Source organism: Conger conger, chromosome 10, assembly GCF_963514075.1.
Source record: "Conger conger chromosome 10, fConCon1.1, whole genome shotgun sequence".
Taxonomy (NCBI): Eukaryota; Metazoa; Chordata; class Actinopteri; order Anguilliformes; family Congridae; genus Conger; species Conger conger.
In genome coordinates this window covers 35542039-35568044 of record NC_083769.1, presented here as the reverse complement: position 1 = coordinate 35568044, position 26006 = coordinate 35542039, and the positions used below count along the sequence as shown (strand labels likewise).

The following is a 26006-nucleotide window of genomic DNA, read 5'->3' as shown; positions in this document are numbered from 1 at the left end:
AGTGTTATGTGCTGTTACTGAACACTCTCATGCTCTCAGTGCAGTGACTGTGCATATCTCTGGTCACAGTGGTGTTATGTGCTGTTACTGAACACTCTCTCAGTGCAGTGACAGCGTATATCTCTGGTCACAGTGGTGTTATGTGCTGTTACTGAACACTCAGTGCAGTGACAGCGCATATCTGCCGTCACAGCAGTGTTATTCACAAGTGATTCACAGCTTCTCTGATCTCGGTGTTGAGAGGCAGCCTGTTCAATCATCCATATTTCCTGCTATGTCGGCACAACACAACACTCAAAATGGTAAGCACTTGTAACACAGCCCGTTCGCCTGTTCAAAACATGAATTGTGTATTCATATCTTTGAAGAAATCTTGCACTTCCAAATTCCTAATTTTTTATGAAATACTATAGGAACATTTGTTTAGATCGCCAACACAAAAGATACCTATAGATTCACTGTTCAGTTGTTTCTACAATACAGTGGTACCTTGACTTACGTGTTTAATTCGTTCCGTGACCGAGCTCGTAACTCAATTCCCTCGTATATCAAATTCATTTTCCCCATTGAAATTAATTTTTTTTGTTACGTGTTTTTAAATAAGAAAAATAGCACTGTATTGTATAAAAATATAATCAAACAAAATATATAGAATGTAAAGAAATAAACTGGTTTTCCTTCATTGCTACAATTTTCTTTTTTCACTTCACTTTCGCTAAACTTAATCTTCTTCATTGTTTTTTTTTTTTTTTTTGCTTTTTCGCCACGCTTCCCTCACTTTCATCTGCAGGGCGTTTCAATAAAAACCTGTCCAAGGAGGTTTGTTTCTTCCTCCCTTTTAGAATGTTTCGGAAATTAGTTAGGCAGGCGTCATTAAATAGCGCCGACGCACGACCAGCTGCAACTTTTTCCGGGTGTTTCCTTTCAATAAACTATTAAAGTCTCTCCCACATTCACTTTCGCTCGCTCGTACCTCAAATTTTGGCTCGCAACACAAAGCAAAAAATCGACCGAGCGACGGCTCGTAACTCGGAAAACTCGTAAGTTGGTGCACTCGTAAGTTAAAGTACCACTGTACTTTAATATAGCATGGAAATACTTGATACATGTTTCAATATGGTCTTTTTGTGGTTCCAAATAAAGGGAATAGTGGAAACAGTAGAGAGTGGAATCATTGAAAAAAATCTGAATACTGTAAAATATATATATATATATATATTTATATATATATATATATATATATATATATATATATATATATATATATATATACTTATGACATACTGTGGGTTTGTTTCACAGTTTTAAAAACAAAATGCTTTTTAGAACTTTTTTAGAACTTTTCATAGTTATGTTTGTGGACCAAACTGAATGATTTTTAAATTGCTTTTACAAAAAATCAGGCTGAACCACCAAAAACTATACATTTCTATGGTCCAATTTTAAAATCACTAACAGAAAATAGTGCATCGACTGTAATGCCACTGGCTGCTAGTGTTTTTTAGATCATTGTTCTATGATTGACCCAAAAATTCTAGTGCTGGTGCTTTTCCTTTGAGACATGTTCACAGTCCTCCCCTCACTACTTGATCTCTATTCTAACATGTATTCTCTGATTGCTCCATGTTGTCGCTATGTTTTTGCAGGTGGATACACATCCTTACTCCTGCTCTTACCACTATGTAAAATCAATCATCAATCATTTGACCACCAGCTCAAACGTGCGTGTCAAAAAACGTTGAAAACCCCGGCTGTGACAAAAGATGGTGATGCAACATTACATTCAATGATAATGTGGTAAAATTGATCCTGTTCCAAAGTAATCGGTGTCAATCGATTTATTTATCCGAAAACTTTCATGATCTAAACATGGAATGTTGTTACAGGTAATATGTTTCCATAAAACTATGCTTTAGCAGTAATGTTACTGTTACTTATCATTTTGAGTAGTTGGATATATTGGTAGTTAGATGCATCGTAATGAATGAAAAGATAGTATTTTCAAGTGCTAGTGCTAATGCGAATGAAGATGCGAATACGACTGCAACTGCGCAGACGACATAATTTTGGCACTGTTGGTCCCCCATACTTTAGAATCCACCCCAGCCACCATCGAGCGTGGTGACGCAAAAACTACAGAAAAAAAAAACCAAACAAACAAAATGGCAGCGAACGAAGATACCGAGTTGAAGCTGGCCCACGTGGGGAAGAAGAAAATAGTAAGTGCCGGTCATTTGTAGTTTCCCTAATGTGTTGCTACGTAATGATACCGTAAATGAGATAGCCCCTTTTTAAATACTTAGGTTTAACTACTTCAATTTTTTTTTAATTTGACTTTTCTAATTTCCAGCTAGTTCGCGTAACATGCTTACCGCTAGCTAGCGCAAGCTAAATTTAGTTGCCTGTAGAGTGCAACTGGAAACATGACATGTAACTATATTCTATTATAATAATATGCGCTATATAGTCTAGATTGTTAGCTGTACGACTTTGCCATCTTACGTTGCGAACGTTTGGCTATTTTGATGCATGGTCACTTAGTTGGCTAGCTAGCAGTATGTATGGCCATCTCTGGTTATGCACTAAAGGAGGTTATTATCACGCTAAATAAACTTTGAGAATTATGATTCTGGAACAGGATTGAAATGAAAACATCGAATATGCCAGTGATTTCCAATCTCGGTCTTGGGCTGACATAGCTGTGCATGTCATGAAGAATGAACGTCCCATGTTAACATTGTGCTGTTTTTCAAACCATTAGACATAGCAAATTAAAGACTGGAGTGAATCAACAAGATCATTGTAATCTCAACGTACTTTGTTCTGTACAGTCGTTCAGTTTGGATTGCTAACATTTGTTTGTCTGTGTTGTAACTTCCAGGCTCCGAAACGATACTGGGACAGCACAGAGAAAAAGGCAACAGAGGATGCTGAGGAAGGACAAAAACAGGAGGAACATGGTGAACAAAAAAAGAACATCAAAGGTGAAATGCCTTATCTGAAAAGGAAGAAAAGGAAGACTGAAGCTGGGAGAAAGAAGGGCATATCTGGGGTAAGGGGATGCCAGAGATCAAATGGACAAGGAAGTACTTCTGTGACCACCATACTGGGATGTACTCGTAGCATCATTTTGGAGATTTGCTATACACTAGCTATTCACCAGCTGTCCCATCTATAGTAATTTCACAACTCCAGCTCCACTCCACTTAAATACTTAAATTCCAGGAACCATGTTTTATTATTTATTATTTTTTACAGAAAATGGACCCTTTCCCAGGCCCTGCCCCTGTTTCAGAAGACAAGCTGAAGAAGTTTAAACGAGGGGAGAAGGGAAAGATGGTCAGTGGTTTTCTTATATGGATGTCAGTTAGGATACTGAATTAAAACCACAATTAAGCTGTAAATAAAATTTCTCTCTCTGTCTCTCTGTCTCTCTGTCTGTCTGTGTCTCTTTGCCTGCAGCCCCAAGGAACCAGAGGTAGACTAAAAGACAGTCTGTCAGGTGCAGAGGTTGCCTCAAATCTTGCCCAGAACCAGGCAGCACGCTATGACCTGCTGCTGCCGGAGGATGCTGGGTAATAACTTTTTCTGTACTGTATGCTTTAATGCATTCCCTGCAGTCCACCTAGTGCATCCGTCTCTCCCAGTATGTTCACTGCCACCTTATTCTCTCAGGTTTTTGGAAGGAGATGAGGATGAGGACACATGCACTTTCCTGCAGGAAGACATTGCAGATGCTGTTGACATCACTTCAGGGGCAAAGGTGATATCTTATTTCTTGGTTTTGTAATCTTTTTGTGTCTTCCACATAATTGTAATTTAAGGCTGTGCCTGCAGCATGTGTATTCCTCCCCCCCCACCCCACCCCCATAGCCATTGCAATCGGAGATGAGCATTATGATTGGTAGAAAAGTGTATTTCCCATGTATGGTAGTTTGGAAGGAGTTAATATAGTGGAGTGGTAATTCAAGGAACATTACCATGTGTAGGCCTTCACTTGCATCAGCCTTTTTTGGATGAAGTCATCTATGTTCTGCTACTCCCAGCTAATGTTGGCTAATGCATGGTCTGGGTTTGAACTTTGAACCTTTGCTGTATAGGCTTTAAGGTCCAGCCTGCAAATCTAGTCGATGTTTTTGGTTTTGTCATCTATTTTAAATGGAATGTAAACCTTGATGATACTGAATTCAGTAAGTATTTATGCTGTCATTTGTATTGTTCATAATTGCTGTGGAGTCACTAGTGCGCTATAATTGTTTTTTTAGAGATTTACTGTGCTCTCTCCTTTATCGCTGCAGTATTTCAACTTGACACTCTCCCAGTTTGGGCCCTACAGAGTGGATTATACTAGGAACGGCCGGTAAGTTTTGCCTTCTGTGACATTTCTGACACAACCACTCATGAATATATTTCGTTTCAGAGGATTCATTTTCTCTATTGAAAGGCTTTGTACTGTGAAATGGCTAGTGTTCCCTTGTGTGTGTGTGTGTGTGTGTGTGTGTGTGTGTGTGTGTGTGTATATATGTGAATATATATATATATATATATATATATATATATATATATATATATATATATATATATATATATACACACATATATAAAAAATGTCTCTAAGCAAAGTTAGTTCCTAAAATGTATGTTTGTTTGTTTGTTTCAGGCATCTCCTGCTGGGTGGCAGGCGGGGTCATGTGGCCTGCATCGACTGGCAGTCCAAACAGCTGAAGTGTGAGATGAATGTTATGGAAACAGTGAATGATGTCAAGTAAGCAGAAATGTGTATTCATGTTCGTGCCTCTGTTAGATAATGTCCGAATACTTGCATGTCCTGGTGATAATGGTTTAAATGTCTCTTGCAGTGACATATGTGTATGTGATCAAAGGCAAACCTGAACTCTAAACTGGAGTTAAACATGAGACCTTTCTGCAAATTGTAACGCAAGATTGCTTTTTATTTTTCTCTTTTACTATTTATAAAGTGAAAGAGGAAGAGGGCCCTCGGCAACCAAATTGTGGAGTGCTTTTAGCTTCTTCCTCTAAAACGCTTCCTCAATAACATCCACACACGGCACTGTTCACTCAATGAAGTACATATCTCCTTTCTCTCAAAGTAAAAAACCATATGAGGTCTGAGGGAGGTTGAAACAATATTGGATAATTAAACTTTAATATTTCTCCTTAACAATGTTTTTAATGACCCAACACAACTATAAAACCAAGGGTCTAGTAATGCATTTATATTATACAGTAGTGTGTCATAAAGGAGGTGTGCAATCAACTGCCATGGATAAGACTGGCACAGTAGTTGTGTGTGATGATCCTTAAAGTGATTGGTTGTTTTAGTAACATTTTTGTTGGTAGGTGGTAAGTGCAGCTCAGTTATTCGCTGCAAATCCCATGTAGCCTTTCAGATATAAGTGTTGCCTGTGTTGTGATGCAACTCAATAGCTGGGGGGGGAAAAACTGACCAAAGTGTTCCATCTAACCCTGGGGGGGATTACCACGAAGCAGGGTTACTGATTTGGCTGGATTAGGTTTCACATACACTTGCCACCCACGTTCCCTTGCCTCAGCAACCAAATCGGAGTGCTTTTAGCTTCGGAGTCTAAAACGCTTGCTCAATAACATCCACGCACGACACTGTTCACTCAATGAAGTACATATCTCCTTTCACTTGGAGTACAAAACCATATGAGGTCTGAGGGAGGTTGAAACATTTAGAATATACTGTAGCGTAATTCTTATTTTTTCAAAAACAGCAAGTTCTCTAAGAGCTGAAAAAACCTTAGAAGAATATACTGCAGAGACCTGTTTGATGTCAAGACTTGAAGGAAAGATCTGGACCAAGAATAATTTTTCAAACTACAGAATATGCAAACTGTCTTTCATTCCACACAAGGGGACAGTATCAGCCTAGCTGTCCTCTAAAATATTGGTACCTGCATTTGCCTTGAAAAATCCATGTTGGTAGATCTCCATTAAAGGCCCATACGCATCAGTGTTCTCTTACTGGTTCCTGTATCTAAAATGGCCACAGCCACAAAACATTTGTGGGTTTCAAAAGCCAAAATTCTCACCCGCCTCCTGTGGTCAGCTGTCTTTGTTAACATCTAGCAACATCATCCGATAATTATGCAAAACATACCTCATGTCACATAGGAAATTGTTTTACAAAGAGCTCGGGAAAAAATTGCATTTGTTTTCCTTGGATCCAGTATGCAACACGCATCATGCTCCAGGGTGATATGAAAAGCTCAAACACAAAACATCTTTGTGGCACTTTAAATAATGTACGGCCTTCATTGTTGTAAAACCTTTAGGGTTTTCAAAATCATCACATAGTTTTGAGTGCATTGTTGCTCTTCAGCAGAGTAACTGGATTGCTTCTTGTTCTTTAGGTGGCTCCACAGTGAAGCTATGTATGCAGTGGCTCAGAAGAAGTGGCTGTACATTTATGACTCCAGCGGGATTGAGCTTCACTGCATTCGGAAATTCAACGATGTCTTGCGTCTGCAGTTCCTGCCCTACCATTTCCTACTTGCCACAGCAGTGCGTAACTTGAGAATTTGGTTATTTAGTTATTTATCAGTGTAACATGGGCTTCATTCAAGCTACAGCTACAAGTTGCACAATTTTGTTATTCCGCAGTACCGTTGTGCATAAGGTCTTCTGTGTATTGTTTATGTCTGCCTGTACTTGTGCTTACATGCGATTCTGTTTTTCCCCCCAGAGTACAACAGGGTTTCTGCAGTACCTGGATGTTTCTGTAGGGAAGGAAGTGGCTGCTATCTGCACCAAAGCGGGGCGTCTGGACGTGATGGCTCTGAACCCGCAGAATGCCATCATCCATCTTGGCCACCCAACTGGCACAGTGACCCTTTGGTCGCCAAATCAGCGGGAGCCACTGGTTAAGATGCTTTGTCATAAAGGAGGTGTGCGATCAATTGCCGTGGATAAGACTGGCACGTGAGTCACTTCAAATCAAAGTTTGAATCCAGTAGTTGTGTGTGATGATCCTTAAACTTATTGGTTGTTTTAGTGACATTTGCGTTGGTAGGTGGTAAGTGCAGCTCAATAGCTGGAAAAAAATAAAAATAATAAAAGTGGCCAAAGTGTTCCAGCTAACCCTGGGGGATACCATGAAGCAAGGTTACCTGGATTTGTTCAGAGTAAAACCCGCTGGAACCTTTCAAAAACTGGAATGATTGAAGTGTAATCCCTGGTGGATGAGACTATTGATTCATAAAAATAAGTAAGTAAGTAAGCCATTTCAATTGAACTAGTTTCTGAATTAGAAATAGTCTAGCTGCTAGCTAGTTTCTTCACATTCAGGCTAGTTGGCTAACCTGGCTGTATTATGGGGATCTTTTCTCCTATATCCTTTGGAATTTTCACAATCCACTGACGATGTACTTGTGAATCTTGTGGAGAGGGATGAATGGTCACTTTCTGTCCTTTGATAGGAGTGACATTTTTTGCTACAACAGCCAAAAGTATGGGTTACTCCATCTAGCTGCTACTCTCAAACTGGAATCTGCTGCCTTCTCATGTATGTAGCGCTGCACTGGAAATGGAAAATGCATCACTTCCTGTGTGCCAAGCTTGAAAGCAACTAATGCATTACTATCTGTAAGGCAATTATATTTATTTGATATTGCCTAAGAAGTGCCAATGATCAAAGTTATATAAAAGGTAATGTGTGTGTATATACAGCAAAAAAACACGGTTGATTTAGACCCCAATTTTGGAAATATACTTTTGGTGAAGTGGTGCATTGATGTGAATCTCAAAAATCAATGTTTATTTTGTTTTTTGGGGAGGTGGCTGGACTGCTCATATCTATATTTTGTGCTGAACTACTGATGCAAAAGAAGTAAATTAGCTAAATGCCCAACATTTAGACATTTTTTGAAAGTCTTTCCAAATTTTGAACCACTTAGACGTTTCTGTTACAGTACATACTACTTGCTTTCGACAAGTGTGGAGGAGAGGTACAGTGTTGGTGTTGATTGAGGAGTTGATTCTCTCAGTTTGATGTTGTTGGAAAAACAGGGCTGCATTTTCGACTATAAGATGAAATGTTACACTGCATCATCATCATCATCATCTTTGCTCACATTCTTGTAGCCTTGTGATAAAAAACATATAAGTTGAAAAATTGAACCAACATAACCAGTATATAAAAGAACATAAAAAAATTTTTTTTCATGCTGGGCCAAATGTTTTTTTTTTGTTTCTCCCCACGCTTACTCACAGGTACATGGTGACCTCAGGTCTCGACAGGAAGCTGAAGGTTTTTGACGTCCGTACTTTTCAACCTCTGAAATCCTACTTCCTCCCCGCCGGGGCATCGTGCCTGGCCCTGAGCCAGAGAGGGCTGCTCTGTGCCTCCACTGGCGATATTGTTCAGGTGTGTCTCTGCCGTCATTCTTGCAAGTGGGCATTTCTGGGGTGTCTAGCTGCTCAGTCATGGGGGTGACATGGCTCAGGCAGTAAGAGCAGTCGTCTGGCAGTCGGAGGGTTGCCGGTTCGATCCCCCGCCCGGGCTGTGTCGAACTGTCCCTGAGCAAGACACCTAACCCCCAAATGCTCCTGACGAGCTGATCGGCGCCTTGCATGGCAGCCAACCGCCGTCCGGGTGTGAGTGTGTGTATGAATGGGTGACTGAGAAGCATCAATTGTACAGCGCTTTGGATAAAGGCGCTATATAAATGACAACCATTTACTATTCAGTCAGCAGTCAGCCATATCCCATATTTGGTGGATGCTTCACTTTGGGGTGGGAGGTCTCTGAAGTTTAGCAAGCATTTAGTGTACCCAGATAATTTTTACACTATAATGACCTGCTCGAGCCGATATATGATTCAGAAGATGCTGACTTGAGAGTAACATAACATTTTTTACATTTAAAAAAGACATATCTAAATAATAAAGACATGACAAAGACATGTCATAACAAAAGCAGTTGCTAGCTGAATATGGTGTAGGGAGCAGAAAACCAAAAAAAAACAAAGCCGCTATAAATAACAGTGAAATGTGAAAGTGTAAGCTCTTTCACATTTGCTGATGAATTTTTATGACCTGAATTGAACTTCAGAAAACGAGAAAGCCGTGGAATCATTTCAAAGTAAATCCACCCGGGAACTGCTCATATTTGTCCGCCAGCTTCAGATGTAGTTTTTCACATAAGCGGAAATTGCATCAGACAGAATTTCACTGTTAACAGTTTCTGCTAAGTATCTACTCCACATGCACTACTTCAATGGTGAAAATGGAGAAACATCTCCGTAGCAAGCTCAGCATGGGTCTGGTTTTCACTACTTCTGCATTTTTAAAATTTCAGACGATATGCATTACGTTACAGGCATTTGCCAGATGCTCTTATCAAGAGCAACATAAAAAAAGTGAATAACCAGGGACTAGTGTGCTGAAAACCATAGAAGGAAGTATAGTTCCAAGTGCTGGATGTGACCACATGGACCTTGTGCTTGGACCCTGTAGATTAATCTGTTGAGAGCAAACGAAAGTGTGAAAATCTATTGCTACCAATAATCAAACGAGTGTACATAATTGCGATAACTATGATTTACAGCTTGCATACAATTATTCTAATCAGAAATTACAGAGAGGTTAATTAATTAACCCCTTGCCCCTTTTCTTAACACAAGCTTGAAAATGATATCCCGAAAATAAAATGGTTACCGTTCTTGAACCCTTTTGACTACAGGCATAATCCTGATCCCATCTGATGGGTAACCCTTCGGGGAGTTAGTCAGAATTTCCTTAAGTAAGTATTACTAAAGCAAAGTTACACAAGCTCAGACAGTGGAAGTGGAGGTCTTTTTTATTTTATTTATTTTATTTTTATTTATTTATTTATTTTCCCTCACTGGGAACTTTGAGTGGATACAGATTATTGTGCACGTGCCAGTGGGGTGGAGCAACACTCATTCATACCTATACCAGAGTCTGTCTTTATATCCGCCTGCAAGCGTTACTATACCATCCTGTCAATGTCTATTAAGCAGTCGTGTCTTTATGCAGGTCTACAAGGATGTGTGCAGCACTCCAGTGAAAAAGCCCTACATGACTCATCGTGTGCGGGGTTCGGTGTGCGGAGCCCAGTTCTGCCCCTTTGAGGATGTCCTGGGTGTGGGGCATGCAGAGGGCTTCACCAGCATGCTTGTACCAGGTCAGCATCTCTAATTAAGGCCATGCAGACGTGCACATACAGTGCAGTCAGTAAGTGTCTCTGCTCCAACAAACAAAGAGTAGGAATTACAGCCCTTTTTATACATAGTGCCCCCAATTTTAAGGGACAAAACGTTGTTGTACAAATGAACACAAACCAAAATAAAGTCATCCTATTCAATATTTTGTTGCAAATCCTTTGCAGTCGATGACTGTCTGAAGTCTACGACCCTGGTGATGCTCAGCCTCTGTTGTAGCCCTCTTCAGCTCCGCCTTGTTTCTGGGACCATTTGCCTGAAGTCTGGCCTTCAGCAAATTAAATGCATGCTCAACTACATTGACTTCAGTTGGAACATTCCACTTTTTGGCCTGAAAAAACACATTTGTTTTGTTGTTTTGCTGTATGTTTTGGATCATTGACCTGCATTGTTGTCCAGTCGGTTTTGATGCATTTTTCTGAGCAGACTACCTGGTCGTTTGCCATTGCTGAGCTCACCAGTGTGTTTGTTCTTCTTAAAAATGTACCAAAGAGATTTTGACGCACCTAATTGTTGGTTATGTCTCCGATTGAAATGTTCTGGTTGATATTTTTCAACCGATTGATGGCCTGCTTTACCAGCATTGACACTTCATGCTGAGAGACAATAACAACTTCAAACTTAAAACACAACAAATTTCTCTCTTTTTAAAACATTTTTTTAATTAAATGTGCTGGAGTACAGAGCCAAAACAATAACAAAAAAAAAGAAAAAAAAAATACAAAAGAAATGTCACTGTCCAAATACTTATGGACTGCACTGTATATGACCAGTATGTGCTTTAAAAGATCTGTTCTGTTTGCAGGCTTATAGCTCTATGGTTTCTGCCTTCTATCCTAAATGGGATAGGATTGTCCATATTCAGGAATGGGAGTTGCTCATCCCTGTGCCATTGCAGGTGCCGGGGAACCCAATTTCGATGGACTGGATGCAAACCCCTACCGCAGTGTTAAACAGCGGCAGGAGTGGGAGGTAAAGGCTCTGCTAGAGAAAGTCCAGCCTGAGCTCATCGGGCTGGATCCAGGCCAGTTGGGTCTGGTGGACCGGGCCACCTGGGAGCAGCGGCACCAAGACAAAGTCCAGGCACTGGTAAGAACCCCATGCTAGAGCCCTGCAATAGGATTGGGATCCCTTGGGAAACTTGTGAGACAAGTTTACTCTGATGCAGATTACACTGGCGAGGAGTCAGACAAGTAGGAGTGGTCGGGAATGGGACAGAACCTTTGTAGGAGTGGTCGGGAATGGAAATTACACCGGTGCAGATAAAAATGTGTAGTGTCATTTTTCATATTTCATCAATATTTCCATAAATGGACAGGTTACATATTGTTACTCAAATATCAAAAGAAAATACTAAAGGTGCACACTGTCTAGGAGAGATTTTGTAATCAGTTACGGGGGGCAAGGGTACCCAATCGGTAATAAATATGTCAACATATTAGGAGAAATGTAGTGTTCATATAAACCTAATATTTCACATGTAAGGATATAATACATATTTGCCACAGACAGACGGAAAGCTATTGATAAATATTGTGAAATATGCATGTTCTGCTGTTTTTTTGTTTTTTTATTGTTTGTGTCTTTATCCACATGTAGGGATTCGACCCACTTGCTAAGGCAAAGTTTACGCCAAAGTTTAGGACCAAAGGTCGGAGTTCTTCAGGAAAAGTTCAGAAGCGCAAGAAGCAAGTAGCCCATGAAGATCAAAGGGTGAGCTGCTCACACACGCCTGCATAGGCTGACTCACACATTGCATGCTTGAATTCACACTCACACAATTCACACATGGACACAACAGCATTCACAGCCTCCATAGATGTTGAGTGGTCACACTGTTGTCTATTTATGTCCTCTCAGGATCAGATCAGAGAAACAGTGGAGCAACTGCAGAAAGAGACGCAGAAAAAGATCAACACTGACCAGGGTCAAAGGTCGGCTCTAGATCGATTCAGGAAGTAGGACAGAGAGCCACTGTCCAGCAGCAACTCGAGGCCCCAGTGGAGCCAAACGTTTTGTACATTATAATAAAGAACATATTCATAATGCTCCCCCACCACCTCCTGCTTTATTTCGCCAGTTTGAGTGGCCTCGTCTCCTCTCATTGTGAACAAAGGACCTGTCTGTAACGGAACCTTCCAATGGCTGTACTCAGATTTCAGTTTTTTTAATTATTTTTTTTATTTTATTATTTAACTGAATAAAATGTTTTCTAAAAATGTCCAAAATAGCCATTAAATGGTTCGTTTCATTTGGCTTAATTTCATTCATTGCAATGTATCTAACTCCCAATGTATCTTAACTACTCAAAATGATAAGTGATAAGAACTGTAACATTACTCCTAAAGCATAGTTTTATGGAAACGGATTACTTGTAACAACATTCCATGTTTTGATCATGAATGTTTTGGGATAAATAAATCGATTGACACAGATTACTTTGGAACAGGATACATTTTACCACATTATCATTGAATGTAATGTTGCATCACCATCTTTTGTCACAGCCGGGGTTTTCAACCTTTTTTGACGAGCACGTTTGAGCTGGTGGTCAAATGACTGATGATTGATTTTACATAGTGGTAAGAGCAGGAGTAAGGATGTGTATCCACCTGCAACAACATAACGACAACATGGACCAGTCAGAGAATACATGTTAGAATAGAGATCAAGTAGTGAGAGGAGGTGGTCAATGGAATAGCAGTACTACTTCAGAGAGGTGGCCTTGTTTCTCGTCTTAGAGGTGGGGGGGTTGTCCTGGTAGAGGACAGTGTCTTTCACTGCAGTTCAGGATTTTTTCCCCACTTTGTACCTATAATCTTGTTCCTATGATTATAGTTTTTACAATTGCTAAAAGTTCACTTTTTCAAAACTCTTCATACAACTCTTCAATCCAACATGCAGCTTGTCAGTTCATTTAATTCACAAAATGGATCAAAAATACTAAACCACTGTGAACATGTCTCAAAGGAAAAGCAGCAGCACTAGAATCTTTTGGGTCAATCAGAGAACAATGATCTAAAAAACACTAACAGCCAGTGGCATTACAGTGGATACACTATTTTCTGTTAGTGATTTTCAAATTGGACTAGAAATGTATAGTTTTTGGTGGTTAAGCCGGATTTTTTGTAAAAGCAATGAAAAAATTATTCAGTTTGGTCCACATGCAGTACTCTTGTGCTAACTGAAAAGATTGTGACTCACATCTGATGACAGTTTCTCAGGTTGAACTGACACTTGACACAAAAAAATGACACTTCACACAAGTTTTTTTTAGGTATAAATGTTCACAGATATAGCCAACATTAGCACACGTTGGTTTGGGGCAGGTTGTCTCAATTTTATCACGTGTTGCAATAAATTCACGCATAGAACTTCCTCAAAAATTTTGATACTGTGTCATCAGAATTCCTGTTTTTTATAATAGTACTACCGTTATTGTAAAGTGTTTGTTATATATATATATAAACTACTTCCTTCATTCTCGCAATACAAAACTACATTACAGTGCTGTATCGGCATGAGGCATATCCAGCCAAGGGGAATGATGGACGATATGGCTATGCACAACCAGTTCAACCTGAGCGACTGTCTTCAGGAACTGATCTTATCTGAAAGCAATGGAGTCACAATCAATGCTATGAAAAATAGTATAAGGCTCCATTATAGATTATAAATATGTTTAGAGCAGAAAACATCCCTGGACTACACAAGACAAGCATTTAGCCTGACTGTCAAATTTATGCTAGTACCCAACGCCAGGCAACTTTTATGTGCCAGAACTGTGAATCTGACTGAAGCGTAAATTATATATATATTAGACTACAACTGCCTCATGCCACAGTGTTCTGCTATTACGTTATGCTTGTGTTATGCTGTTGTTCTGAGTAGAGACTATTGATGGGGGATGGGAAGTAAAGGAGGATGTTCTGCAGTTATTCGTCATGGGGGCCAAGTACTTCCCAGATGTGGTCCTTTTATGAATGTAACAGGTTACCAGTTACGCATTACTAAAAACACCCTAACTAGCAAATAGGCTATGCTATGTTAATGTGCATTCCGATATCTGGTTTGCTGATGCGCGTATTAATCAGTTCTGGGGGCCTATAAATAGCCTGCAACAACTAGCGTTTGTGTTTTTAAACTGTGTTGTATCTGCTTTTTCCCTGGGATTCCATTTTTATTTCTATTTTTAATACTCGTACTACTGACAAACCAACTGTTGATCGAGTTGGGACTTTGGGGCGGCTTACTGTTTACGTTGCAGTGCGTGGTTTGGAATCGAGGCCAACCGAAAGTCCTTCTCCATAGCCTCCCCAAACTCCTCCCATACCCGGGTTTTTGCTTCAGTGACTGCCGAAGCCGCAGCCCTTCTGGCCACCCGGTACCTGTCTGCTGCTTCAGGGGACCCCCGGGCCAGCCAAGCCCGAAAGGCCTCCTTCTTCAGCTTGACGGCCTCCCTCACCGCTGGTGTCCACCAGCGGGTTCTTGGGTTGCCGCCCCGACAGGCACCGATGACCTTCTGGCCACAGCTCCTGCTTGCCGCCTCTGCAATGGAGGCTTTGAACATGGCCCACTCGGACTCCATGTCCCCAGCTTCCCCCGGGATGCGTGAGAAGTTCTTCCGGAGGTGGGAGTTGAAGACCTCGTGAACAGGGGCCTCCGCCAGACGTTCCCAGTTCACCCTCACTACACGTTTGGGTTTACCAGGTCTGTCCGGCAGCCTCCCCGGCCACTTGATCCAACTCACCACCAGGTGGTGATCAGCTGACAGCTCTGCTCCTCTCTTCACCCGAGTGTCCAAGACATACGGCCGCAGGTCTGACGATACGACCACAAAGTCGATCATCGATCTTTGGCCTATGGTGCTCTGGTACCAAGTACACTTATGAGCTACCCTATGCTCGAACATGGTGTTTGTTATCGACAATCCATGACCAGCACAGAAGTCCAATAACAAAACACCGCTTGGGTTCAGATCAGGCAGGCCGTTCCTCCCAATCACCCCCCTCCAGGTTTCTCCGTCATTGCCCACGTGAGCGTTTTAGTCGCCCAGCAGAACTATGGAGTCTCCGGGTGGCACCCTTTCCAGGATGCCGCCCAGTGACTCCAAGAAGGCCGGATACTCTGAACTGCCGTTTGGTGCATAAGCACAAATGACAGTCAGAGCTTTCCCCCCAGCGACACGTAGTCGCAGAGAGGCGACCCTCTCGTTCCCCGGGTGGAACTCCAACACAGTGGTGTTGGCTCAGCCGGTGGCTTGTGATTGTCAATTCTGCTTTGGGGTTGTGTGGCAACTTGGGGCACAGGAAATATTTTGCGAGTGGGGGGAAGAAATTACCAAATATCAAGAAATTCCAGAGGCTAATGTTCAAAGGTCAGTCCAGGTATTGAAGTTGAAGAGAGGTTGGGTATTCCAGTAAGACAATGATCCAAAGCATGAAGGTTTTGTAATGGCTATCACAGTCCTCAGACTTGAATATTATTGAAAATCTGTGGAGAGATCTCAAACATGCCGTACATGCAAGGAAGCCAAATAATATTTGTGTTCTGACAGGAAGCGAGGATCGAAACTCTTAGCTGGCTACAGGAAGTTGTAAAAAATTTAAATAAAATGTAATCTTGCTTTACAATTTGAAGAAATGCGTTATGTTTAACGTTTAGAGGTCAGGTTCACTTAGATGGGGTGCCCAAAACATACAAAACATGTGTCCCAGACTTCATTCTTTCATTTGATATGACATATTCCATTGTGATGTATTGCGCTCAATAAATATAAGAGAGTAAACCGTGTGAGTATGCCCTGCTCTCCCCTACATCTTATCACTTTGCCCATCTGTGTTATCTACCTCAGAATCTTCCATTGCAAGTAATGGAATGAAGTTCAGTCCCAGTGTGATTTGATAATTTTTGTTAGGGTGATCTCATCGCAAGGGCAGACCTGGCTTATTTCAGGGCCGTGGAGGGTGTTCTGGTCAGCTACAAACAGCTGCGAGGCATTCTGTTGGATGATAGTTAAAAGTAAAAACCATGACATTGCATGACAAAAACCAGTTTTTGTTTTGTTTGTCCATTCCTCTTGCGCTGTATGCTGCTGTGTATGTGTTGTTGCCAAGTAACGTTAGGCCTGCTGACAGCTTTTTATGGCTGGGTTGAGGGTCAATCATGCATTGAATATAGCCTACATGTACAGTAACTGCGAATGGCAAATGCGTGGCTGTTTTTTTAGGCATCTAAAGAAATGTAAATCTTCATTTTAACAAAATTGTTGTGTGCGTTTTGTGCCCCTCATTGTACTCCCTGGGGCTCATGGTTGGAGCTCAAACCATTGCAAGTGCCATGGCACGCCTATGCTCCATTCTTGGCCTGTTGAAGCTCGTCAAGCATGCTTTGCTGTGCATGTTACCTGAGAGATTGTTTGGCTTTTCCGTCCATGGCTACAGTTCTATCACGTATTTTGATCGCTGGAAAACTGCCTTCTCGAAAATGGTGAGCCCGATTTACATTGTGCTCCTGTTAAAACCTGTCAAACATGTCTTGTGAAAGGGCAACTGCGATAGCATTCTCTGCTTGTGTACACACATAAGCTGATGGCATGTCACCTGAGGGAACCTGGTTAGTGTTTGGCTCTTTTTCCCATGGGAACCGACAGGCCACATATTTTGACAGTGACATTTTTTGGTATTGAGCATTTTCCAGAAAGTGATACATTTGGCACATGGTGTCTAGATCTTTTACATTTGGGATGGACTTGAATTGATTAAATGTTACATTAAATGTTCCCCCTTTGTTTGGTGCCCTTCCTAATGGTTGGTAACATAGGGGATACTTTATATTGCCTATGCCTTGAACCAGCATTGATTATGGGAGTAATATGTTGGCCGCAGCATACAAATGGCATGAAATGGGAATAGCATTTCAACATAAATGCCCTATAATGATCATAACACGATGGAACATATTATAGCAATAGAGGTATATACAGTGGCTAAAGAAAGTATTTGAAATCCATTCAAATTTTGCATACATTTTTTTTCACATTTTATTTTAAATGGATGAAATTGACATTTTTGCTAATTTATCTACACAAAAAAACATTTTAAGAAATTTTAGCAAATTTATAAAAAAAAATCTAGAACTAATTTGTAGAAGTTTCTAATTCTGAAAACGTATTAACTCTGAGAAACATCAATAGAATGTCCATTGTTTACTTAAAATTTATTTAGAGCAATTATCATTGTTGTCTGTTTCGCTGTTGCATTCGTCTACTCAAGTACTTGTACATATGAATTCTATTATCTACATTTTGTATTGGTGCTCTTGAACACCTTATGCTCAAGTGCAAGCTTCAATGACCAGTAACCATAATGCAATTACTAAGTGCTGTTCTCCCCATCCGTGCGCGATCAACCTCAGTATTACTTCTGCTGGTGGTGCTGCCCTTTTTTAATGGGCTTTTTTCTTAGAAATTAGACTGTTTCTCTGTTTCTGCTGAAGCGGTTGTTAAAAACCTTAGTGTAACAATTGTCTTTCCAGGCCCATGTAGGTGTAATAGTGGATATTTAAAAATCCACACCTGACCGGTGGCACTGAGCATGCGTCAACGGTGCCAGTGGGGTTAGCCACAACCTTAATCACCGGGGAAGTTTGTGTGGTATTTTGGGCATAGATTACCTGCTAGCTCAATACCTGAACTGTTACCATCTTAACCTGTAGGCCAGCGGAGGATGGGAATCCCTCTACAGCCGGGTTCCTCTCAAGATTTCTTCCCATCGGGGATTTTTTTTTTCTTGAGACTGTTTGAGGGTTTTTCTCCTACTAAGGAGTCATTTACCTTATATGCTGTTTTGGGGGCTTAGGGCTTGGGGGAATATTTACCATGTTCTGTAAAGCGTCTTTGTAAATGGCTGGCATTTATATAGCGGCTTTATCCAAAGCACTGTACAATGGAAGCTTCTCATTCATCCATTCATACACACACTCACACACCAACGGCGATTGGCTGCCATGCAAGGTACCAGTCAGCTTGTCAGGAGCATTTGGGGGTTAGGTGTCTTGCACAGGGACACTTCGACACATCCAGGGTGGGATCGAACCAGCAACCCTCTGACTGCCAGACAACTGCCAGACAACTGCTCTAACAACCTGAAAAGCGAAATACAAATAAAATGTAATTGAATTGAAGAATTACAGGATTATGCCTGTAGTCAAGAATAATAACCATTTTATTTGGCTATGTGACTTTCAAGCTTGTGTCAAGAAAAGGGGCGATATTTAAGTGATTAAGTCTGTATGCCTTTATGGCTGTATGCTTCATGTCATTGTCGTGCTGAGGTGAACCATTGCCCCAGTTTGAGGTCACATGCACGTTTTCTTCAATGACCTCTCTGTATTTGGCTGCATTTATCCATCCCTTAATTCTGACCAGTATCCCTGTCGTTGAGAAGCAGCCCCATACCATCGGCCAAATAATCTATTTCCTCATGCTTCCACAGTCCAAGAGGGCTGTCATATGCCTTTTACTCAAGAGACCTGGTGGATCCAAATGTCTTCCATTTCACAATTATTGCCCTGATCTGTGCCTCATGAAAAAGTTTATTGCAGAGGTCTACAGAGAGTTCCCTGGACTTCATGACTTGTTTTTTGTCCTGACATGCAGTGTGAATGGTGGGACCTTATATACTAAAACCATGTTTTTACTTTTTCACTATGGGTTGACTGATGGGAAAAAATGATGTTTCATCCATTTGAAATGAAACCTACAACACAATAAAGTGTGCTAAAAGTGAAGGGGTCAATACTCAATACTGTATGACAAACGTATATGTGAGCAGGTTTGAATGGGATCTTCAATCATTCCTTACAAATAGGCTAGTCTACTTTCATACACTACTCTCTTCCAAAGAGCTTTGCTGTTTCCAAACAAATGAAGCTGAATTGAAGAGGACAGGGCCAGCTGTTCATTTTCATCATTTTTTGACAGTGTGTTATATATTCAGATCAGAAAAAAAAATCATATTCAAAAGTCGTAAGTTATGTACTGTTTACTTTTGATACATTAAAACTATTAAAGAATCATATTTATGCCTCATGATATTTGGGCTATTTTGAGTGTTGAGCTACCAAGGGAATAGTGAAGCAATACCTATGTTTGTTCCATATTCATTTATTTTTATCACGCAATTGGCAACATTTTTAACATTAATCACCAAGATAATTTAAATTTCTTCATTAAAGGAAACTGACCATTGAGGCCATTGGATTCGTAGCTTTAGACTTTTTCATCCCTGAATCAGTAGGCGTATGCTGATTATGACAACCACTGCCAAATGATTTGTTCCGGTGTCAACCAGCAGCAGATGAGTTCCCCTAATGAGTCCGGTTCTGCTCAAGATTTCTTCCTGTTCTTCCAGAGAGTTTTTTCTTCGTACTCTTGGGGACCAGTTTCTCTGTAAAGCTGCTTTGTGACAAAGGCACTTATACAAATAAAAATTAATTGATTTATTGCTCTCTTTGTCCTTGTTATGTTGCTGCAGTTTGTAGTTTTATTTAGCATTGTTTTATTTTATTTTTTTAGATTTCACTAACTTCTGATAAATAACATTTAACATTTTCTCCTAGGGGTAGGTTCCCGTACCCAAAATCCAAGGATGCACCGGGAACTCACCCACAAAGGCCAAGATCCCAGAAGAACATTAAAAGAACTGCAGGCCTCTCTAGCCTCAGCTAAGTTCATGATCATGACTCAAGAACGAAAACGAGAATGGGGAAAAATAGGATTCATGGGAGAGTAGCAAGATGGAAACCTCTGCTAACCAAGACAAATATCAATGCCCATCTCACATTTGAATAAAGAAATGCCCACATGATCCCCAGCACTTTGGAATAGTGTTCTATGGACAGATGTCTGGTGTAAAGCAAACGCAGCATTTAATTTACCAACAGCAAAACATGGTAGTGGTACTCAATTCTGCACTGTACCAGAAAACTCTTAAGCTGAATGTCTGGTCATCTGTCTGTGAGCTGAAGCTGTATGTTAACTAGGTTATGCGGCAAGACAATGATCTAACACACAAAGGTAAGTCCATATACGAATGGCTGAAAAGAAACAAAACTATGAAACAAAATGTTTTGGAGTGGCCCAGTCTTGATTAAATTTATGAAACTGTAATTTAAAAATATGTTTTGTGTCTATATGGGTTCCTTTACATTTTGTAAGCAGATCTGAAACCATTCAGGATGCCAAATATGCAATAATAGAGGAATAGAGGATTACATTACATGTCATTCTGGCTGACACTCTTATCCAAAGCGACTTACAGTTGATTAGACTAAGCAGGAGACAATCCTCCCCTGGAGCAATGCAGGGTTAAGGGGATCGAACAACCAAGCTTGCGGGTCCCAGTCATGTACTTAAACCACGATGCTACATGCCGCCCCACTGTACTTTTTCAGTCACATCTGTCCAACCGGTGCACTGGTCATAATCTATATGCCAGTGCAATTAAACCCTATGGTTAAACCAACTATAAACAGAAAAATCAACAAGGAAACTGTCAATGCATTTAAATATTCATATTACAAAAATAAATTTCTCAGAACGCCCAAGAATACATATTTGGAATTATGTTTGTGCTTTATCAGCTTCATTTGCCATATAGTTCAGTCCTGTAGCCTCTTACTGATGCATCTCCACTTGTACTCAGCTGAACCTCATTAATACTGTATCCACTACTGTGGTCACTAAAAACCCTTTTCCCTCCCCAGCATGGTCCCCAGCAGGGCTTGCACCTTGCACAGGCCCAAGGATGCGTGCAGACCCAGCCATGAGCATGCGGGTGGGGAATGCACCTCCCCCCAGATGCGAATCATCTCTGTGGGAGAGATGCGGTGCACCGATGCCATTGCCTGGTAGCAGCAGCGGTTGTAGGGCAGACCAGGGCCCCCAGAGAACAGTGGGCTGTGGGAGGGGAGAATGCCGGCAGCTCGAGCAGACAGTCCAACAAATATATCCTCAGGAGGCAGGGGCAAATGAGGTGAAACAGGAGCGATGGCCTGGGAGATCTTGAGAATGGCAGAGCGGGAAAGGATGTAAGCTGTTCCACTGCAGTAGTCAGGGAAGACCTCCGGGGCATAGACAGCAGCTGGGACATAGTGCTTGCTGGCCGAATTGCGGTTGGGAGACACCTGAAGGTGGACTCGGCCCAGGTACAGGTCACCCTCAGTGCTGTAGCTCCTATTCAGGTAACGTATGAGCACGCCAGGGTTAAAAAAGACATCATCGTCCACTTTGGCAATGAAGTGTGTCTGCAGGCAGAAACGGTGGGCCCAGCCGAACATCGACAGGGTTTTCATGGTGAGGTTAGCGTAAGTATCCAGGAAGCGCCCCTGTACCAGGTCTCTGTGATCTCGTGCCTCCTCCAGAAGCTGTTTGGATAGTCCAGGATCAGACGTCAAGCCCACCATGAACAGGGTTATGACCCGCCGACCCCTGACCTCAGTCTCACCACCCCAGGTGTTCCGGATGGCCTGTCGGGCCTTCTGATTGGCTGGAGCAGTTGTTACCATGGTGAGGAGGTAAGGTTTGGCACGCTGACACACAAATGGACTGGGCATCAGAGGATATTCCTCTGGGTTTGGGGGGCTTCTGTGAGTGCCCCTGCCCCCCTGCACCACCCTCGCTGTATTCATGGCCAGAGACATGCTCCAGGACTCAATAGCATCAACATGCAATAAGGCTAGCAGAGCGGCAACACATGACACTGTCAGGCAGAGCAGAGAAGTACTGCTATGCCTCCATTTCCAACACCGGAAAATCCACAGCCGCCTCCCCACCATCTTCACTGGTGCCTGATCTCCTTGACGTCTTGCTCTTCCTCCTCAGCTGCCCTCTAAATTCACAAAATCCCTTCAGGTCTCTGTAATCTCAACCAGCATCATACCTCTCCACTGCCCTCAATCTGTCCTGATGGGCTCTCGGCAGCAGGAAGCACCAGTGCCTGGCTCAGCTGCTGGGCTTGTAGCAATGGTTCCCCTCCAGGGGTTTTTTCAGTGTCCGCCTCTCAGATTCTGCTCAGCAAATGTTTCATAACATGCTGTCCCACTGCAGGCAGCTGTAAAATGGAACACAGCCAGATGACATCCATTTCTTCTGAGAGAGGTTAAACACGGCTACTTCCGATATGCTAGCCATTACTAAAATTACCAACAGTTAGGCAATTTAAGTACATTTGAAAATAGAAATCTAATGTGAATATTTTGAAACACTTCACAATATATTGGCATACAAATAATTTGTGTTTTAACAGAATTGAATGAAGAAGTACACTGCTACAAAATATATTATTTCATTTTTACAGAAAATGGCATTCATCTAAGGGATATTAGCAGATTATCTAAGTAATGAATTTAGTAATGAAGTCATTTTAAGTAGGCTACAACATAATTACAGAAAGACACCATAATATGAATTTGTTTCATTTCTTAATAAAGCACATTACATAATCAAAAGATATGCTAATACTATGCACCATTATTTGTAAATGAATTAAAATGTCTCATACATAAAAAAAACTAAAACAAATAGACGACATTGATATTAGCAGAAATGCGCTTGTAATTAATACAGGGTAGCCTATCGGAAATGATAGATATTTTCGTATTTGGTGAAACGGTGCCGCAAAATGCTATTCAAAAATGAATCTTCGCGAGAAAGCTGCCAGTGCATACAACTGGACAAGTCACTGTAGAAAACAATTTTACAATGAACAAATGCTCAGTTTTAACCAAAATGTATTAGATTAGTCAGATTATTATCAAACCTTAAATCCAGCGGATACGAGTGTTCCATCGCACCGCATCGCCACAGACGTTCTTATTTTGGCAGCCGGACTATGATGAAAAATCAATCCATCGCCTCACTACATTCCAGCAAACTCTGGCGCCCTCCATCGGATCCACGGTGCAGTCATATCGATCAAATTACCCCATAGGATTTTAGAAAAGTCTTTGTCTTGCCTACCTTATGTCTTTATGCCGCTACGTCTGATTTTTGGCACGAATCAAGCGACTGGACGATGTGTGATCCATGTATTATTATATCAACGTGGGTTACAAATCTTCGAAATGTGGCCTAATTTAAAACGGATTTGTGTAGCTGTCATTAATGTTAATTATAGGCCTCTATGACAAATCTAACACTTGGCTTGTAAACTTGCTGGTTCTCTAAAAAGTAAATAAAGAAATATTCTGCAAATAGCCTACTATCATCTAATCATTAGGTTACTGTCGTAACCCAAGTTCTTTGAATGATGTGATTTGCAGAAGCATGCGATTGTACCAAGTCTGGCTTTGACAGACAGTAGCGCGTCCAATGCATATAGTAAAAGCATACAGGGCACTGCATCACTACTCCTCTTCAATGAACATATTCGCTTCTCATGCGGGCAAGCAAGTTCTCTTTCATCCTCTCTTGTTCAAGATCCACCTATGAGGAGGGTTGACGATAGGGCGGCCTGTAGCGTAGTGGTTAAAGTAAATGACTGGGACATGTGAGGTCGGTGGTTCTAATCCCGGTGTAGCCACAATAAGATCCGCACAGCCGTTGGGCAGCCGTTGGGCCCTTAACCCTGCATTGCTCCAGGGGAGGATTGTCTCCTGCTTAGTCTGATCAACTGTACGTCGCTCTGGATAAGAGCATCTGCCAAATGCCAATAATGTAACGATGCAGCTATGCCCCTTGTGGAATGAGCACTAAAGACCAAGGGGGGCGTAATCCCCTTTGGCTCATATGCTATAGCAATAGCTTCCACCAGCCAGTGGGACAGCCGCTGCCTTTCGATGGCTTTCCCTTTGCAGGTGAGGCTTCAGGTGACAAATATACGTGTGGAGAATATACACTGGACACAACACATCCAGCCTTTGCTCCTCCACTGAGGAGAAAGGTGGTGGATGAAAAGTGGCAAGCTCCAGCTCACATATAAAAGCAGGGATGCTTTTAGGCTGGATTGAGAAAAACCTTATCCATATTAGGGGAGAATATTGCACACAAGGGACGCACTGAGAGCACATGGAGGTCACTGACTTGCTTAGCTGAACAGTAACACTGTCTTTAGGCACAGCAATTTTAAATGTATCTCCCGTATTGGCTTGACTAGCTGTAGAGAGCTTTTTAACAACCGTCAGAGAACGGTGAGCCCCCTTCATGAATCTGCGCATGAGGGGGTGCTGCCCCACAGCATAGTCATTGAACCCAACAAGACAAGCAGTGATGTGCTCATGGAACCCATCTCGGGATCTTCCTCCAGAAGAAGGTCTGACCTGGCTCAATCGGGGCACCAGCAACAACTGGGGGTTCCCCCATGGCGTGGGCAGCCAGAGAAACTGCTTAAAAGTCAATCAATGGGGTTTCATATGCAAGCAGGAAGTAGTGGGAAAAGCTGTTTTCTAGGGCCCGGGGGAGAGCCCAGGATTTAAACACAGCGGGTTTAATAAAGGCAGATAAAGGGGCAGACAAACAGGCGAAGTTCAAAAACTTGGTGGTCAGTCTAAACAGGGCAGAGGTACAGAAGAGCAGGCAGGGGTCATCAACAAGAAATCCAAAAACAAAACAAAGAATAACAGAATAGAATAGAATAAACAGACAACAGAGGCTATGAAACAGAAAAGGGAAACAGAACTGACAAACTAGCCACGAAAGAAAAAAACAGGCAGGCTTATATGTACTAACACATTGACTAAACAATAAAAAGGTGTGGGAGCTGGGGAACAGAAAATGAGGAACAGGCGAGATGAATTGATGAATAACAGGGCAGAGACATGTAATAAAGAGAGAGAGGGAAAAGAAGGACTGGAGTGAGAATACAGAGAACCTAGAAAAGGGAAAAACAATAGATGGGCACAGACGTGACAGTTCTCATAGCAGGTGCTACTTGGGCCTGAGGAATGGTGTCCTCCTCACCTGAATCTCCAAACTTGACGGGTATGTCTTCATTGTCCGATTCAGGCACCTCTCCCACCAGTATAGAGGTACTGGAGGAAAAGTCATATTGACCCAGGTTGTTGCTGAGGCCGATCTGAGGATATATCCTCCTGCGAGCAGTTAAGTGAAAAGGCTCTTGTGAGATACAAAGTTAAGGTTGTGACCAGAGTAAGAATGGTTGCAAGAAGCAAATGTGAACGAAGGAGGAGTGGTGCTGCAGTGTCCCATATGCTGTCATAGGAGGGCGGCTGCCTCCAGTAGCATTGGACACACCCAGGACTGTTTATCAAGCCTGTCAAGTATTTTTTCACTTATTAAACAACTGGGGATCTCCCCACAGGACTACCTGCCACAGTCAATACTGGCAAGATCAGGAACCAATTCCAGGCTGTGGAGCACATTAATGCAGTTGTATCCTGTGCTGTGAACTGGATATGCCATCCTAGAGCCCCAGACTTTGACATTATGAAAAATGTATCAAAGATCCCAGGCCAAAAGCTTTGTATTGATTTGCCCTTTGCCCTTTTTTTTGCCGCTTTACAGTTGATATTTTTGATTCCATGGACTATATTAGAAATTAGTATCCTTTCAGACTACTTCAGACCACTATTCTTAGACATATACACATAATCAGCCATTTAAATAGCTAGCTCAGTAGATTAATGGTAAGTGGTTGAGTGGGTGAGGCTTGCCCCTTCACTGTAAAGATGAGAATTGTGCTATCCATTAATCAATGAATAACAATTAAAAACCAATCCAATATATCATAAACTGTAAGTGCCAATCTTCAATCAATT

The 26006-nt window shown here is 41.6% G+C and overlaps 2 protein-coding genes across 3 annotated transcripts; one reads left to right on the top strand and one right to left on the bottom strand.

Moving 5' to 3' along the window:
• Positions 1-918: 918 nt before the first annotated feature.
• Positions 919-12664, top strand: wdr46 (WD repeat domain 46). Of its 2 annotated transcripts, none has more exons than XM_061258954.1 (16): positions 919-1040; positions 1647-1766; positions 2095-2219; positions 2882-3052; positions 3259-3339; positions 3463-3575; positions 3676-3763; positions 4299-4360; positions 4661-4765; positions 6399-6549; positions 6731-6966; positions 8257-8410; positions 10045-10192; positions 11128-11318; positions 11829-11942; positions 12090-12664. In XM_061258954.1, the coding sequence occupies exons 3-16, from the start codon at positions 2163-2165 to the stop codon at positions 12189-12191; spliced, it is 1773 nt and encodes a 590-aa protein (XP_061114938.1). In that variant the 5' UTR covers positions 919-1040; positions 1647-1766; positions 2095-2162; the 3' UTR covers positions 12192-12664. The 2 variants fall into 2 exon arrangements, with proteins under 2 accessions (XP_061114938.1, XP_061114937.1); XM_061258953.1 differs by having other exon boundaries at positions 1647-1886.
• A 6715-nt stretch (positions 12665-19379) lies between these two features.
• Positions 19380-23148, bottom strand: b3galt4 (UDP-Gal:betaGlcNAc beta 1,3-galactosyltransferase, polypeptide 4). The gene is made up of 2 exons (XM_061258341.1): positions 23051-23148; positions 19380-22342 (listed from the first exon to the last, which is right to left on the bottom strand). The coding sequence occupies exon 2, from the start codon at positions 22065-22067 to the stop codon at positions 20973-20975; it is 1095 nt and encodes a 364-aa protein (XP_061114325.1). The 5' UTR covers positions 22068-22342; positions 23051-23148; the 3' UTR covers positions 19380-20972.
• Positions 23149-26006: the final 2858 nt, after the last annotated feature.